The sequence below is a fragment of the Lissotriton vulgaris genome, chromosome 5 (genome assembly GCF_964263255.1).
Source record: "Lissotriton vulgaris chromosome 5, aLisVul1.2, whole genome shotgun sequence".
NCBI classification, from domain to species: Eukaryota; Metazoa; Chordata; class Amphibia; order Caudata; family Salamandridae; genus Lissotriton; species Lissotriton vulgaris.
The window spans coordinates 1,716,227,669-1,716,246,633 of record NC_141693.1 but is presented as its reverse complement, the minus strand read 5'-3'; the positions used below and the strand labels follow the sequence as shown (position 1 = coordinate 1,716,246,633).

Below are 18,965 nucleotides of genomic sequence, written 5' to 3'. Positions count from 1 at the left end.
ACGCTGCTATGCAAAGAATAAAACAATCACAAGCCGTTTTTAAATGCATGTCACCTGTGTAGGTTACCACCCCCTGGTGGTAACTTCCTGTACCACGTGAAAAACATAAGTGTAGAAAGACTATCGCTGCTAGGGGATTATTACTCAATAAGCACATTTTAAACACATATATAAATGCTCGAAGATGTCCACCTTTGAGTAGCACGCAAACAGCAGCTTGGTTTATGTATAGGTGAGGGCGGGGATCCACTCGTAGATGCCGCTCCGTACGGGATCTGCCCAACGCGTTTCGAAGCTCCATTTGCTTCTCTTCAGGGGCTTTAACGGAAGCGATGTGCGCAACCGCCGACCCACTTCCCCATTTAATATATAACACACCCACCGATGGGAGGCTCAAATGAGACTGTGCATTCTGGGAAGTGTGGTCCGGGAAGCACACAATCAAGTCCTGTATGGACTCCACAAGTGGGCCCGTCCTCGATTCCAAGTACGACTGCTGCTTCACTGTAGTGACCCCCAGGGTACCGGGGTGGTGCATACTCCGCGGATGGACGGTCGCGTATAAATTAATGCTTGAAGGTGTCCACCTTTGAGTAGCATGCGAACAGCAGCTTGGTTTATGTATAGGTGAGGGCGGGGATCCACTCGTAGACGCCGCTCCGTACGGGATCTGCCCGACGCGTTTCAAAGCTCCATTTGCTTCTCTTCAGGGGCTTTAACGGAAGCGATGTGCGCAACCGCCGACCCACTTCCCCATTTAATATATAACACACCCACCGATGGGAGGCTCAAATGAGACTGTGCATTCTGGGAAGTGTGGTCCGGGAAGCACACAATCAAGTCTTGTATGGACTCCACAAGTGGGCCCATCCTCGATTCCAAGTACCACTGCTGCTTCACTGTAGTGACCCCCAGGGTACCGGGGTGGTGCATACTCCGCGGCTGGACGACCGCATATAAATTAATGCTCGAAGGTGTCCACCTTTGAGTAGCACGCGAACAGCAGCTTGATTTATGTATAGGTGAGGGCGGGGATCCACTCGTAGATGCCGCTCCATACGGGATCTGCCCGACGCGTTTCGAAGCTCCATTTGCTTCTCTTCAGGGGCTTTAACGGAAGCGATGTGCGCAACCGCCGACCCACTTCCCCATTTAATATATAACACACCCACCAATGGGAGGCTCAAATGAGACTGTGCATTCTGGGAAGTGTGGTCCGGGAAGCACACAATCAAGTCCTGTATGGACTCCACAAGTGGGCCCGTCCTCGATTCCAAGTACGACTGCTGCTTCACTGTAGTGACCCCCAGGGTACCGGGGTGGTGCATACTCCGCGGCTGGACGGCCGCGTATAAATTAATGCTCGAAGGTGTCCACCTTTGAGTAGCACGCGAACAGCAGCTTGGTTTATGTATAGGTGAGGGCGGGGATCCACTTGTAGACGCCGCTCCGTACGGGATCTGCCCGACGCGTTTCGAAGCTCCATTTGCTTCTCTTCAGGGGCTTTAACGGAAGCGATGTGCGCAACCGCCGACCCACTTCCCCATTTAATATATAACACACCCACCGATGGGAGGCTCAAATGAGACTGTGCATTCTGGGAAGTGTGGTCCGGGAAGCACACAATCAAGTCCTGTATGGACTCCACAAGTGGGCCCGTCCTCGATTCCAAGTACGACTGCTGCTTCACTGTAGTGACCCCCAGGGTACCGGGGTGGTGCATACTCCGCGGCTGGACGGCCGCGTATAAATTAATGCTCGAAGGTGTCCACCTTTGAGTAGCACGCGAACAGCAGCTTGGTTTATGTATAGGTGAGGGCGGGGATCCACTCGTAGACGCCGCTCCGTACGGGGTCTGCCCGACGCGTTTCGAAGCTCCATTTGCTTCTCATCAGGGGCTTTAACGGAAGCGATGTGCGCAACCGCCGACCCACTTCCCCATTTAATATATAACACACCCACAGATGGGAGGCTCAAATGAGACTGTGCATTCTCGGAAGTGTGGTCCGGGAAGCACACAATCAAGTCCTGTATGGACTCCACAAGTGGGCCCGTCCTGGATTCCAAGTACGACTGCTGCTTCACTGTAGTGACCCCCAGGGTACCGGGGTGGTGCATACTCCGCGGCTGGACGGCCGCGTATAAATTAATGCTCGAAGGTGTCCACCTTTGAGTAGCACGCGAACAGCAGCTTGGTTTATGTATAGGTGAGGGCGGGGATCCACTCGTAGACGCCGCTCCGTACGGGATCTGCCCGACGCGTTTCGAAGCTCCATTTGCTTCTCTTCAGGGGCTTGAACGGAAGCGATGTGCGCAACCGCCGACCCACTTCCCCATTTAATATATAACACACCCACCGATGGGAGGCTCAAATGAGACTGTGCATTCTGGGAAGTGTGGTCCGGGAAGCACACAATCAAGTCCTGTATGGACTCCACAAGTGGGCCCGTCCTCGATTCCAAGTACGACTGCTGCTTCACTGTAGTGACCCCCAGGGTACCGGGGTGGTGCATACTCCGCGGCTGTACGGCTGCGTATTAATTAATGCTCGAAGGTGTCCACCTTTGAGTAGCACGCGAACAGCGGCTTGGTTTATGTATAGGTGAGGGCGGGGATCCACTCGTAGATATCGGCTTAAATGGAGGCGGGACAACATGGTGTCTCATGGACTGTATGCCGCCGAGGAAGGGAGATGCCCGAAACGCGTCTGGATGAAACAGCCCACATCTACTGGCAAAAGCGAGTGTTTGAAACTGAATAAAGCTTTGGGGAAAAGCAGTTGCGGTGCTCGAGTGCTTCTTACTTGTTGGACACTCCCCAAAGAGCGTGAATATTTAGCGGCTGTCCTGCCGCTGAGAGGCACCACTCGAGAGAAGGAGGCCACGGAGCCGCACACAGGAGCTTCAAGTGTGGGGCACTGCAACAAGGATGTTAACACGCCGCTTTCGCTGGGGCTCATCGTAGCTTTTAATTATTAATATATGAGCACCACAATCACATGGACTACGCCTCCCATAAAGCAACGCATACGATCATGCTGATCAGCCAATCCCTGGCATGCGATATCGGCTTAAATGGAGGCGGGACAACATGGTGTCTCATGGACTGTATGCCGCCGAGGAAGGGAGATGCCCGAAACGCGTCCGGAAGAAACAGCCCACATCTACTGGCAAAAGCGAGTGTTTGAACCTGAATAAAGCTTTGGGGAAAAGCAGTTGCGGTGCTCGAGTGCTTCTTACTTGTTGGACACTCCCCAAAGAGCGTGAATATATATATATATATATATATATATACATATATAGATATATATATATATACACCCACATATATATACACATATATATATATGTATAAATATATATATATATACACACACATATATATATACACACACACATATATATATATATATATATATATATATATATATATATATATATATATATATATATATATATATATATATATATATTTATTACCTGCTGGCGGTCACCATTAGGTAGTTGTAGTTAGGACTTTGTTTCTATTCAAAAAATGGTTTTTCTTTCGCCAATATCTTTGGAGCCGTTTGCGAAATTTTCAAAACTAATGGACCACTCACTTGAGCTGAAGTGTTGAGGTTTTCTGGATGATTCGTAAAGCAAGGGCAGAGAAAAAGGGGGGGGTCCCAAAATGCTTTTATATATACAGGAAATGTTTGTGTTGCTAATAACTTTGGCACTGTTTGACGAATCTGCATGTAACTTTCCAAAAAGGTTTTGCTTTTTGCCTATTTTGTGCATGGAAAGTTTGGGGTGGTCCATGAGGTGGAGTCCTAGAAATAAGAGGGGTCCTAAAACCCAAAATCCCCATGCATTTTAAATGGACTTCTCTAAGAAGCGCCACTGCAAAACCTGATGAACTGAATTAAACCCAAAGTAGGCAGTATGCTAGATATGTGCCCAAACATTGTGCTCTTTCTGATTTCCTATAAATCCATTCAGTAGTTTATGAGAAATTAAGGTTAAATAATATTTGTATATCTAGACAGCTGGGTTCAAGGATCTCTCACGAGAGTCCCTCATTTGCAATTTTATAAAGTGTTCTGATTGGCCCAGGGAGCTTCTTTTTCCTTGGTCTACATTCCTCCCGCCAGAGTCAGACTGCCAGGGCGCTCTGATTGGCTGCCAGCAAGACAAGAAAAATGTTGCTGGCAGCCATTACAGGACTCGGGGACTTAGTCCCCTGTCTTGAACTTTTAGACAAAAAATTATATAAGGGAGCAGGATAGGGATACCCTGCCCCCTTAGGTCGCTTGGGAGGACCCAGAGGGACCCCACCTGTGGCCTAAATGTAAAGAGAATCAGCAATTCTAGCAGTGGACTTCTGCGGGATTGCAGCAAAGAAAATGGCAGCTTGGGTCGCAATGTTTAATTAAAGGGAGGGAGCCACGTGGGCCCCTCCTCCCGAAGCGATATTCCCTAGGGTGCGATTTCTTAATCGGGGGGAGGGGGTGCTGTCCTCCTCCTCGATCCATATCCATCCCCTGGCTCCAATTTACTAAATATGGGGAGGGGGCACACAGTCCCTCTCCCAAAGCTGTATTCAGCCCAAGGGACCCCATCCCCGGGACCCAATGCATTTTTTAGGGCGTCCCCACTCTACGATGCTTTAAAAGGTTCTGGAGACCACATCCCCAAAGGCAGTCACTTTTTGAAAAGGGGAGGGGGACCACGGAGCCACCCACCCTGAGCCTTCATTGGTCCCGGGGAGCCATCCCCGGGGCCTGCATGATTGCTGTGTCCTGGGAGCCCACCACCCAGACACAGCAGTTTCCCTGCCCACATCGGTGTGGTCTGGATAACTTCTGCTTGCTCCTGCCTGGTGGGAGCATTTTTAAAACTCCAGCAAAACAAAACCAAACACAAAGTGCTAGATTACGAGTTTGGTAGTCCATAGGACCGCTAAACCCACATTGGTGTGGCAGTCACCGCCGCACTGGAAGTCTAACCGCAGAATTACAACTTCAGTGGTCGCACAACCATGGGACCGCCGCAACCGCCAGTGGCGCTGCAGTGTGAGACTGCAATATACTTTGCAAGTCAAAGCGGCCAAGCATATACTAGATTTCTCACTCCAGCGGTCTCATGGCGGTGTTCACGCCATGAAACTGCTGGTGGTGAGGAAACTAAAGGGGCACTACAGGTCCCTCTGGTGCCTCAGACTATGGGGAAGCATGCATGGGGGCACATGGTGACCCCCCTGTCTGCATGCATGCTCGTTCCTGCACAACATAGACTTAACAGTCCATGTCGTGCAGAAAATTGCTTTGGCATTCCCACCTGGAGGGAGCAGCATAAATAGCTGTTCTCTGCGGGGGGAGCAATGTTGGCTTCAGCACCATGTGGGGAGCCGGATGTGGCCGTGGGACCCCTAGGACACACCGCGGCTCCCAAAGTGGTGTTTGGTAGATGCCACGGGTGGGCACCGGGGTACCCATCCATTTAGAGGTCCCAGGGGGTGGGTTTCACAGACCTAAATAGGCATGTGGAGGGAGGGTTGTGTTGCTCCTCCCCTTAAAAAAAAAAACACAGCCCTTGTGGATGGCTAGGAAAGGGGGGGACACGCACCTCCCCTTTAAAATAAATATGGCCCTGGGGGATGGGCTACGCTGCGTGTGACAAAAGGCTGTGCACAACGAGAGGTTGGCTGTCTATGGGGGGTTTGCTGCAGCGCTTGGCTGCCGGTGGGGGATTTACGTATGGTAATTAAATATTACTTTGCATACAAAATTTTTAAAAAAGAAATTCACTAAAAAAACAAAGGTTAAGCTAATGTTATAGTTAGGTATGATAAAATGATTTATTTAGTAATTGTAATTCCCTGAAAAAACAAAGGTTAAAGTGACATTATTGTTAGGTGAATATGTCAGTGACAACATTAATTAACAATAACTAAAAAAGAAACACAGAAATTCACTATTTATAGTTAGTAGAGCGAACCATAACTTGTGCCCCGGCCATGCACTGCTTATGACCTCACATATTACATCACTCATGACATGTTATATGACATCATTTATGACATCACTGATGACATCTCCAGGGTTTTTTAATGTAAAGTGAAATTTTATTAAACCTAACTATGAAAAAACCCCAATGGGCGCTCAACCCTACGCCTGCCATTGCATTCAGCTAGGCCCTGTGTCCAACCCCTCAAGCACCAAACCCTGCACTGCACATGGCTTTCGGCCGTTTGCAATGTGGGGTTGGGTGCAGGGCCTGACCAAACATGTGCGGCCAAGCCTTCAGCCCATCCCCCGCGAGCACCCAACCCTCGACCGCGCAAACCTTTGGCTCGCAAAGTATTCAGTTGAACACAAGGCCTGGCCTGCAGGCAGACCCTGCACCCAACTTCAGATCCCGAGAACGCCCAACATTCTGAGCACATAATAATAATAATAATAATACTGAAATTTATGCCACAGTTTCATCTTGGCTGAGTTTGATAAGAAAATTAGGGGAGTTTTATATAGCACGAACTCGACCCGAAGATATCGGGTATCAGAGCGCTTTACATGAGCACCAGTTTTGTTACAGATGGGCACATTAACTTTGTTACGCACAGGTAGATTATGTGATTTGCCCAGAGTCACAGGATGTTGAGCGACCCTGCCGAGACTCGAACCAGGCTCCCCAGCTTCACGGTCGACCTCTCTAGCCATAAGGCTACATCCTCTCCATCCTCTACCTTAAAATGCACTGAAAATGTACGATGTGCAGAAAAACCTTACACTTTAAATGAAGCCAGAAATCTTCACGGACTTCACAACCGGTGAAAATCAAGAATGTCTTAAAACTCTCCAGCCATTAACACAACTTTTTCAATCATGCCTCTTTAGAGTTAACTTCTCTGAAGCTGAAATATGTTGCAAAACCCCGCAAGAGCGAGATAAAGAGACAGGGGCCCTTATTTATGAGGCCTTGCGTCAGTTTTGCGCCGCCGGTGCGTCACTTTTTGTGACGCACCAGCGGCGTACAAAATGCGCCTTGTTGCGCCATATTTAAAAAGTGACGCATCTAGGTAGATGCGTCACTTTTTAAACCCCTGCGCCACATTATACCTGCGTCAGGTATAATGTATGCAGAGGGGGCGTTCCCCCGCAAAAAGTCTCGTAATAGTGACGCAGTGAAATCTATGAGATTTCACTGCGTCACTTTTAGGACGCTGTTGCGTCAAAATCTTGCGCCTGCCTCACAGCAGGCGTAAGACTGACGCAAGCCCTTTCACATGGGGCTTTCCCCATGTGAAAGGACGCATTGCTGGAGTTGCGTCACTTTTGTGACACACTCCAGCAATGCGTCACTTTTGCGCTTACAGATACGTCAGAAATACTGACGTATCTGTAACTCCTTGCGACATGATGCGTCATACATTAAATATGACGCATCATTGGTGTCGCAAGGAGTGCGCAGTGAAAAGTGACGCATCGCTGTTTTCACGCAGCGATGCGTCACTTTTCATAAATAAGGCCCAGGAAGTATAGGATGCTAGAAGAGAGAGAAACGAGGTGGAATCAAACTTATGCAGCCCACAACAGCATTCTTAAGTGTTGGTGGGAGCCTAAAACATTGAGCCCACTCTAACATATTAAGCACTTTTATTAGAGTGTTCAATAACATACGCAATATAGTTTGCCATCATTGACATTTAAAATATATATATAAATATGTCGTTTTTAAATAATATCTTACATTTTTGTTATGTTACCATCATTTTTATAATGTTTACACCTATTTTCATGGAGTCAAAGCACTTTGCTTTCACAATCTTGACGCCTTTTCGTGCCGATTTGGGAATGCAATAGACCAATTGTGTCTGCTGGTTGATTTCATGGGTTTTGTAGAGTTTGTTGAGTAGTAAGTAAGTTTGGAGCTGGATTGCGCAGGTTTGTGTGATAGTAAATTGAGTTTTCACATAGAAGCCAGAAACATATGAATGTAAATTGAGAGATATGTAGAGGGAGATAGGTATGCAAACGGGCAGCCAACAAGAAGGAACAGGCCATTGGGGTATTCAAATATAGGCTGGTAATACGCAAAGCAAGAACAGAAGGACAAAGGCACAGTAGGCGAGGTAAGTAGAGGTGCGTGGGGTGCTACGCACCTCCAAAATAACCATGACAGAGTTCAGAAGGTGAATGAGGAATAAAGATGCCTTTAAATGTAGTTTTTATCTTGTCACATTTGCAAGTGCGTTCAAAGACAGAAATCAAATGTCTGGCTATGTCTTCTGTCAAATGTCTGCTTATTCTTCTAACATGCAAAAGAAACAATTGATGGACATTTTCCTTCTCTAACTGCAAAGTCAGAGGGTTTTGTAAAGTGAACTATGTGACAATCTTGCTGTATATGGAGTGTTAAAGGAAAGCCTGTAGGATCTCAATTTGTTCCTAACACACACCAACATTGAAATACCTGTAAATGAAATGTACACATTATTTAAAATATAGCAGTAGTTAGGCAGGCACAAATACAGCACATGTTTTGCAGTTCTGAAGTATTATGGTAACAGCGATTGTAATACGACCAAAAGAAATTAACGCAAATGTGCAAATGATGAACATTTGTGCCTGGTTTCCACACATTGTTTGTGTGCTGTTTAGTTTAATCGGTAAAACAACATGCCTGTGCAAATGTAGATGCAATTTCAATGGGAAATTTTCTGTATGTAAATAACCGTGAGCTTTCACACCATGCTTTAGTAATATATGTGCAAGAGTGTGCTCTAAAATGCGTCAATGGCTACCTACCACAACCCCTACCACTCTCCTAATAAATGGGTGCGACTGATTTGTTACACTTGCTCTTAGAGTACTGCTTGGGTTTTTCACAATCCTATGACTTCAGTGATGTAACATTGATGGCAGCAACCGCTTCCTGAAAATTGTTCCAGCACCAATGAAAGGAAACAATAGGCGACTAGAGAACATAAAGACCATGGCGAGGAGTGTAAAGTTGAGGATTGAGTGCCTTGAAACAGGGGCCACAGAAATGAGTTGGCACTTTTTCAACCACTGCCTTAAATGAAAGGAAGGAGAGAGAGAATGAAAAGCAGAGATTCAGAGTAAGACAAAGCAGATGTAAAGAAGAGAAGACCTCTGAAGACACATTACATACAGTTTAAGTGCATAGGCAAAGTACTAGATACTCACACCGGTGATATCTATACTGAAACCAACTTCGCAGTACCGTCTGTCATTATCTGTAGAAAGGGACAATGAAGGGTTAGAATTGTGTAATTGTGTACACTTCCTGTTGTCATCACACTCTCCTACTAGTTCTGAATATCTGAACTGTTGAAGAATCAAACGTTTTTATTGAGAGGAGGTAACAAAGCTTCCTGTCTGGGAAATGGGAGTTGGGGGGGGGGGGGGTTGTTTTACCTGAGCTGTTTAAATCACTCATAGCAAGAATAAAGATTCCCTTGTGAATGCTCTCCACAAGAAAAAGATAACAACCCTGGTAACATCTGCCGTCCCCTCAAACACTGCAATTGAAAAACAGACAGTACCACAGTACATCTATGTCAATTTATCACATTGTCCAATAAAGCAATGAAGCTTCACTAGGTGACTACAGACAATAATGAGTTTTCACAAAACCCAAATCAATCTTTCTGTCTCTCTCTCTCTCTGTTTCACACACACACACACACACACACACACGCACACACAGCCCAACACACACACACACACACACACACACAAACACACACACACACACACACACTGACACATATCCCCCTATTTGTAGATGTGCAGGGAGACAGCCAGACTAAAACACAAAGAGGCACACACACAAATGCAAATGAATTCAGACCTATCACCAAACAGTCTTACACTAAGATACACACCGAAAAAGTGAGTGCCAAACACACATTCATTTATATGCCCCCATACATCTAGACACACAAGCAAAGACAAACCCAGATACATGTACACATCCACATATCCATATAAACATTTATTTATTTATTTATTTATTTTGCGGGTTTGTAGAGCGCTTGAATAGACTCCCGAGGGAGTATCTCCGCGCTATTTGACTGCTGAACCTGCAGGAGATCGAATTCCAAGGCTCCAATCTAGTTCCTAAACTGTGTGGTTAGACCTGGAACAAAAACGTCTTCAGCTTTTTTCTGAAGGCCAGATGATTTTCAAGCTGCCTAAGCTGGAGAGGGAGACCATTCCATATCCTTGGTCCCTTCACAGACAGGGCCTTACCCCCTTGCCTCACCCGCTTGATCCTAGGAATCGTGAGAAGCATTTGGTCACTGGACCGTAGAGCACGAGAAGGAACGTACGGCACAAACTTGTCTGCCAGATAGGAGGGACCCAAACCATGAAGTCCTTTGTGGACCGTACAACAGATCTTAAAAACAACTCTCTGACGGATGGAAAGCCAATGAAGCCTGGCAAGAAGAGGTTTTGAAGGTGTTCTCGGGGGAGCATTTAGAACCAGCCTGGCTGCGGTGTTCTGCACAACCTGTAACCTATCCAGGTCCTCCTCATTAGCGGACATAGAGAGGTGCGTGCCTATCTGTACAGGCACACCCACAGACAAACTTACACCATACAACACATGCTCCCACACTCCCGCATAGGCTGATAAAAAGAGGCCAGTGTGCAAGAACGTCTTTAGATGGTTATCTAGCCCCCCCATCTCCTTTCACTGGAGACAATTTTGTAGCCAGTCTGTCCGGCCCTCAGCAGAACCAAGAAAACTGAATAAATAAAGATCATCCAGTGAAATCATGAACACTGAGAAAGAGCCAAAATACCAGACAAAATCAAGTGGTAAATAAAATGATAGATAATTTTTCTTCACCAGAATGGACAGCGAGAGACTGCAAGACCAGTTGCATTCTCCCAAAGTCCATAGTCACAAACAAGAGAAACTGGCCCAATTGAAGACAGAAAGGTGTGGATCCTGTTCTAAGAAAGATTTAGGGCCACATGCATCATTGTAGGATTTTGCATTTCCTAAATTGCGAAAATTAAGAAATCGCAATTTAGGAATTGCAAAATCCTATGCATCAAGAAATCCTAAAATTGTTTAGGATTTCTTAATTTTCGGAATTTGTGATTCCTTAATTGCGAATCGCAATTAAGGAATGGCATTACATTGATTCCTATGGGCCTAGAGGCCCATAGGAATCAATGCCGTTTTGCATTTCTTTTTTTAGGAAATCGCAATTTGTTGATGCATTGCAAGGGTGCAGAGGGGGGTTCAAAGGACCCCCCCCTGCACCCCTGAAATGTATTTTAAAGTGCATGTTTCACACACACATGTCCTAAGGACATGTGTGTCTGTAACATGACACTTTCAAAAATGCATTTTTGTGCTTTTTTAAAGAATTTCGCAAATTAACACAAGGTCAACCTCGTGTTAATTTGCACTTCCTATTTCAAAATTCGCATTTTTTTCAAAATTGATGCATTGCATTTAAGGAATCGCACAAATGCGATTCCTTAAATGCATTCGCATTTTTAGGAAATGCAAAAAAAAACGAATTTTGAAAAATTGTTTCATGCATCCCAAAAACGTATTTAGGAAGTGCAAACGGCCGAATTTACCGATTCACGCCGTTTGCACTTCCTAAATAGGTTGATGCATGTGGCCCTCACTCCCTAATACTGGTTGGGTATTCACAGATATTGAGTAGATGCCTCACTCCCTTTATCGTGACTGCTTCCCCATCAGCGCCTATTCACACCCTGGGTGGGTGGTACCGCCAGGGCAGACTCAACCAAAAGAATGGGAGTTCCTTAGATAATATCCGGCTCAAAAACCAGGGATCCAGGAAAAAAGGGAAAGTTAAAAATACCTACAGGTATACCCAAAGTGAATTTGTAGGGTACCTGGGGTATTGATAAAAAAGGTGACAACACGTAGGTGAACGAGTGGTGTCAGATCTTTGATGAAGTCATTAAAGAGTGGGCGCTTCGTTAAATTTGATTGGAACAGAAAGAGAGGGGAGATACAGAGTGTAGTGATTTCTTTACAGAGGTTACCATGATAACACCAGTGTGATGTGCAGGGATGCAGTGCAGTGCTAAGCAAATGAATAGCAAACCCTGGGGGCCTATGTGTTTATGACAGCTAACAGACTTCCCCATAGCTGGTAAATTGGCCTGAGTGTGAAACTCCACTCCTCTGGTGGAGTTTGCGAAATGTATCCCACTCCCACGCTCCGCATAGCGTGGGGAGTGCAGAAAGAGTTTTTTCCTCTCTCGCGCTTGCCAACGTTAACTTGGTGAGCGTGAGCGAGGCAAATCTTAATCCGGACCACCTCCCGGCAAGATTACTCAATGCGGGCAGTCGCAGATGGCCGCTACAGCTCGCAGTCGGAAACCTTCCATTCGCATTACGGAAGCTGTCGCTTCGAGTAAACATCTACTCATACAGCAGAAAGAAGCAGCACCCTTTTGTGCTGCTCATGGTGCAGTTTGCGCTGGTTTTCCAGCGCTAATCACTCATTGCTAAAAATCAGCACAAAAGGGTGGCCTAATGCTCTCCCCTGCTTACGGTACTCCTCCTAGTGAAGCTGAGTTTTTTGGTCACTTCGCAGAGTTTGGCATAGCAAAACTCTGCGAACACTGCCCTGGCCTACTGGCAATTGGCCTCCCCAAGTAGGAGCCCAGCAGATAAAGTGTTTTAATCACATTGCTCCAAACAGCACAGCAGCAAGGTGTTAGGAGTCTCCGAATGTCATATAGAAAATGAAAATACTACATGAGCCAATCCATTTTACCTAGAAAATGAGACCTTATGATTATTAACACAAAAAAGACGCTTATAGTTACTCGTTGAAGAAGTATTTGCCTTATAAGACGGATTTCTGTATAATACCTTTCTATCTGCCACTGAAATGTAGGATAGTATTACCAGCCCTGCCGAGTATCACGCATCAGGCGTGATACAAACGCATTTCAGTGTGGTAATCCGCATTACCGCACTGAAATGCATTGTCACGCATATCTGTATTGTATCTCAACCTTAATCTAAAGCTCCTAGGGCACATAGCAGAAGCGTGCCGCCCGTAGCGTGAACTTTGCGCACTGTGCTCCCACAGCAGGCGTTGGCTCTCGCACTGGGAGCTAAGGCAGTGTTGGCAGGCTCACGATGACAAATGGACTACTGTGCCTGATTTATGATGGATTCTACATCATATGTGATCGTGGGCGCTGGGCAGGTTGTGTCCAATGAGACCACTAAGCTGAGCCGCCATTTTCTAGATAGGAATCACACACCCAATGATATGAGGTGGACTGTAATTGAAGCACTCCATGGGACAACTAATATCACAAGCAGACTCTTTGAAAAAGAGCAGCGCTGGGTGTATCGTCTGGGCACCAATACCAACGGCCTCAACGATGACATTCCATGGAATACTGTATTATCTTGAGCAGGATGTCTTAGCACCTGTATGACAATATGATCTACCTATCTTTTTAATGATAAGGCTTTTTGAGGAATGCCTCTCGGTGCCCTCTACTTTTAATTCCTCAGTATAAACCTGTAATGAGAATCTGTGATACTTGCCTGTACCTTAAAGAGCAACAGGTTGCCTAGCATTCACACCCCTTACAACTGGTACACTACCATATTAACCATGGTGTAACCTTCAGTGCACTATCTATAAATTATGACAAGCGCTCGTTTTTTCTTTTTCTTTTCGCTTGTCAAAAAATTCGGAATCCATAATTCCATAATCAGCCGTTATGCCGACTGAATTCTGCATATCTATTTGAGTATTCAAGCCACGTCCCTCCCATACAGGGCGGGCGCGTTTCAAGCCTCTACCCGGTTTCAAGTCGCGTCACTCCAGCAATGAGCGGGCGCGTTCCAAGCCTCGTTTTGGCTGGACACGCCCACCCGGAAGAACGCGACGCGCAGCCCGTCTGCCTTAATACTCAGTTACCGGCCCCGCTCTCCATCGTCGGGGTCCGGTTCTGAGGCAGATCCTAGGTTCCAAGTGGGCTGAGAGCGTTGAGGGCGTGAGTGCACCCGGATCACAAACATCGCCGATCTTTCATGAAACGAAGCTAAGTACCGCCCGTATATCGGGGATCTAATGGCTAAACCTCTTTCATTTTCAGGATGTGCCAGGCACGCTCCAACCCCCCTCCCGAGACCCATGGTGCAAGTAGCGCCAAATTTTAAAGTGAGATATTTGTGTGATATTACCATCGTAGGGGGTCAGAGACCTTTGGTCCATTGATCCCTTCAGAAGGAGTACATAGAGTGTGTTTTTAACCATTTCTTCCCTATCAATGGAGTTTTTAAGACACCCTTATCACCCCACTTCCCAGAGTTACCGATATCATCCCCATAGGGTTATGTGGATGGTGTTAAACCTAGTGTTTACTTTGGGCACACAAATTATGCCACATTATAAGGAGCACTACGACCAAACGCAATGGCATTTATTAATTGTTGTCTGTTTGTGTTTGTGTGTGTACTTTCACTCCACAGGTGCTGATACTCTCCTGATTTTGGAGGATTTTTGGGATTGAGCTATTCGCTCTCCTTTTTTCATGCACTTTTTTCACCTTTTATAATTTTCACTTTCACGCCCCCAGGTTAGGGTGGACGATTAGAGAGTCCATACCGCCGGGGTATAGTCCTGATGAATGCCTTGGTAAATTTATACCTCCCATATGGCAGAAACATGTTGACTGACTGATTTATTGTATTTCTCTGAATTTTACCATTCCTAAACCTTGGCAATTAAATTCAGACACATAATACCTGTAATACGTGTCTTAGGGATCACCTATTAAAATGTTTTTCTTGATACCCTCTTAGACACTTTTAATTTCACTCACCCTCACAACACGCCCCTCTTCACACAACCAGCTCCGCAGTCTTTCTGGCGTCGTAGCACACCAAAGAGGCACTCGGCCTCTTTGGTGGGGCCCGATGATGAAGCATGACACTGACCAGGTCGGTGTGTGAGGGCCTTCCTATTCACCCAAAGTGAGTGTGTGATCCTTATCTATCTCGCTCCAACTTAGTGGCAATTCTGAGACTGATTTGGCCTCTCTCTTTTTGTTTATTTGATATGTCCAATGAGACCAGTCAGGTTTTCTATTACAAGTGCGCCAAGTGGGACGTCACATTGATTGTGCTGCCGGGGAGCAGGAAGTTTGGAGGAAGGCGCAGCTAGGGTGACCAACCGTCTGTAAATTTCACGGACCGTCTGTAATTTGGAGCTCACGTCCGTTGTCCGTGAGAATCCCTTTTACGGATGCCCTTTGTCTGTAATTTAGGACATTGGCTTTGGGAACATCACTGTTCCCCTGCCACAACACTCAGCTCTGTTGGGGCGCCTCACACTGCTCTGAGCACACACATAGCGCCCCACCGAGTACTTCACAGGACTTTAAAAGACCAATTACGCATTAACGAGACTTTGTTGTTTTTTCCTCCCCTTCATCTCCACACTCCCTGCCTCTTGCTGGAAGAATTAGCCCCCCACCACGCCTCCGAAATTTGTAGTAGCCCTCACACCCCCTTCCTCACCCGCTGAAAAATTTGGCTATCGTTGTGCCTCTGATTGTGAGCGACAGGTAAGGCTTGGCTGTTTAGCTGTCGATGCTGTATTTGGATGTGTTCTCTGTGGGTGGTCTGAACATTACTGACACGAATAGGCCTCGAAGAACAGTGCTCCCAGGGACCTTGATCCGAAGCATATGGATGACAGCGTTGGGGTGTAAAGGGCAAGGACAGCACAGGACTCTGGGGGGCATGCCTCTGTGTGTTGGGGGGACAGGCCCATGGAATGTGGTTCTTGTACCTCCGAGTTGCAAAGTGTAGGGCTCTGAGGCCAGTGGTGGGTGTATGGCTGCAAAGTGACAGTGTATGGAGGGCATGGCTTTTACAAAGTAGAACCTATGACGTGACCCAGCCAAAGCTGTCAAAAGGTCCCATGTCATGTATGAAAATCTAAACCAGTTCTGGCCTTTTAGCTAAAAGCATTATAAATACGGGCATCAAAATCCCAGCATGGAGTATTTTATTGGATGGAAACAAAAAAGATAAACGAGTCGCCTTCCTGGTAGCTGTGGTACCCACGGAGGAAACTGCACTACGGTTCAGAGCGACGGGTAACGTCACATACAGTGTGATCAAATTCTTTACTTTGCAACATCCTTGTACAACTAATAAAGGTCATGTGCGGGAATGGACATACTGATGCCTGATCCCAGGTAGACTTAACCGTGATCGAGCTTGATGACAAGCCTTGCAGCAAATGACCCCATGATGTGACCAACCCGGGAGCAGAGCTAAAAAAGAAAGGCTACCAGTAAGCCACCCTTCATTTCAGTCCACCCCGAAACCCACCTCAGAGTCCTCCTTATCAGGAGTTTCAAATTGACCAAAGATGCATATGTTTGTCCGTCATATTTATTATTTTAGTCTTTTCTGACTGCACCTTTGACATTCCTTAACTTAAGGCGTTTGGCGTATGAATAATTGCCACTATGTCCAGACATGGGAGGGGGACAAACAGAGTGGACTGAGAGGGCTTGCTATACAGCCTCCAGGCTTTTAATCCCCACACTCCCTGAATCTTGCCTTCCCGTAGAGCAGAGGTCTTCAAACTTTTTGATGCCAAGACCCCCTTGTAAAACCTTTTTAGGCGTAAGGACCCCCTACCGATAAAAGTTTCTAGAAACTGGTACTCCTCATCAACAACTATCGACAACCATAAATGCGCCTGTTAGACCTCATCACATACATCCATCCATCATTCGTCCACCCACACTTTCACACATCCATCCATCCATCCATCCTTCATCATCCACCCTTTCATCCATCCAACCATCTATCCTTCACCTGTTCACCCTTTCATCCTTCCATCCATACATTAATCCTTCATCCATCCACCCTTTCATCCTTCCATCCATACAGCCATCCTTCATCCACCCACCCTTTCATCTATCCATCCATTCACCCATCATTCATCCACCCACCTTTTCACACATCCATCCATCCTTCATACATGCAACCTTTTATCCATCCATACATCCATCCTTCATCCATCCACCCTTTCATCCTTCCATCCATACAGCCATCCTTCATCCACCCACCCTTTCATCTATCCATCCATTCACCCATCATTCATCCACCCACCTTTTCACACATCCATCCATCCTTCATACATGCAACCTTTTATCCATCCATACATCCATCCTTCATCCATCTACCCTTTCCTCCTTCCATCCATCTATCCTTCACCCGTTCACCCTTTCATCCTTCCATCCATACATTAATCCTTCATCCATCCACCCTTTGATCCTTCCATCCATACAGCCACCCTTCATCCACCCACCCTTTCATCTATCCATCCATTCACCCATCATTCATCCACCCACCTTTTCACACATCCATCCATCCATCATTCATCCATGCAACCTTTTATCCATCCATACATCCATGCTTCATCCATCTACCTTTTCATCAATCCATCCATACATACATCCTTCATTCATCCACCCTTTTGTTCACCCATCCTTCATCCACCCTTTCATCCATCCATCCATTCAACATTCATCCACCCACCTTTTCACACATCCATTCATCCTTCATACATGCAACCTTTTATCCATCCATACATCCATCCTTCATCCATCCACCCTTTCATCCTTCCATCCATCTATCTTTCACCCGTTCACCCTTTCATCCTTCCATCCATACATTAATCCTTCATCCATCCACCCTTTCATCCTTCCATCCATACAGCCATCCTTCATCCACCCACCCTTTCATCTATCCATCCATTTACCCATCATTCATCCACCCACCTTTTCACACATCCATCCATCCATTATTTATCCATGCAACCTTTTATCCATCCATACATCCTTCATCCATCTACCTTTTCATCAATCCACACATCCTTCATTCGTCCACCCTTTCGTCCATCCATCCTTCATCGTGCTTTACTGGTGGGACCCACAGCTCCAGGCGCGCAACGACCTTTGAACTCAAAGGGCTACAGCCTCCTCCCCGAGCCACCCCACCCCACCCCTCCCAACCCCTCGTGTATGTGAGCCCGGCTGAAACAGCTTCACTGGACACACACAAAGCCACACCCAAGTACTTCACAGGTCTTTAAAAGACCTTTTACTTGTTAATGAGGCTTTGATTTTTTTCACCCCTCGGTGTGAATTAGGCCTCCATCAGCTCGGCGCCACTAAGGCAAACTGACAGAATCTGTTCTGCGGCCCCCTTCCCAGGACTCCACGACCCCCCTGGGGGTCGGGCCCCACAGATTGAAGACCTCTGCCGTAGAGGAACCTGGGTATGCAAAGACCCCGGCCTCTCACAGGAGCCACTACATATGGGAGCAAAGGATAGGTGTAGGGAGGGTGGGATCTTCTGAAGAGCCGTTTCCCTGTCAATGGATAAGAAAGAGAAGCTGTGCGTGAGATCTCTCTTGGGACGATTAAAGCCCTTTCCATGTTCTAATGTGAAGGGCTATCACAATGGGAGGGCAGAGGAGGTAGTATGCCCCAGGCCTGGTGAAAGACTGAATGATGGATCAAAGAATGATTACACTTTGTAACCCCCATCATCTTAAGTACATTTCCTATAGATTGTATTGTATTGTATTGTATATTAGATTTATATAGCGCTTATCATCCAGGGGTCTCTAAGCGCTTGCCTTGGGAACCCGTCCTGGCTTTTCCCTGTGAGATAGCCCCTACAGGGCATCCCCAAGGTGAAAGCCAGGCATCCCGCCGCGGGGGGCCGTTGTGGAGATTAAGCAAGCTTAATGCCCAGAGTTGCAGAGTGTGAACCCATGATTAGGTCAGGCACCGAAGCGAGAATTATCGAGTCCGTGGACATTTGAGCTCAAGACCCTGCCGCGTCGGGAATTGAACCCTGGTCCCGGGTCTGACCTCTGCTCCAGGG

At 46.5% G+C, this 18,965-nt stretch overlaps 1 protein-coding gene across 1 annotated transcript in view; it reads right to left on the bottom strand.

The window, feature by feature from the left end:
* ITGA2B (integrin subunit alpha 2b) overlaps window positions 1-18,965 on the bottom strand; it is a 320,876-nt gene that overhangs the window by 221,973 nt on the left and 79,938 nt on the right. Inside the window, exon 5 of the mRNA XM_086923897.1 lies at window positions 9,194-9,243. Coding sequence (XP_086780023.1) covers window positions 9,194-9,243 — 50 coding nt within the window. The remainder of the gene's footprint in view (window positions 1-9,193; window positions 9,244-18,965) is intronic.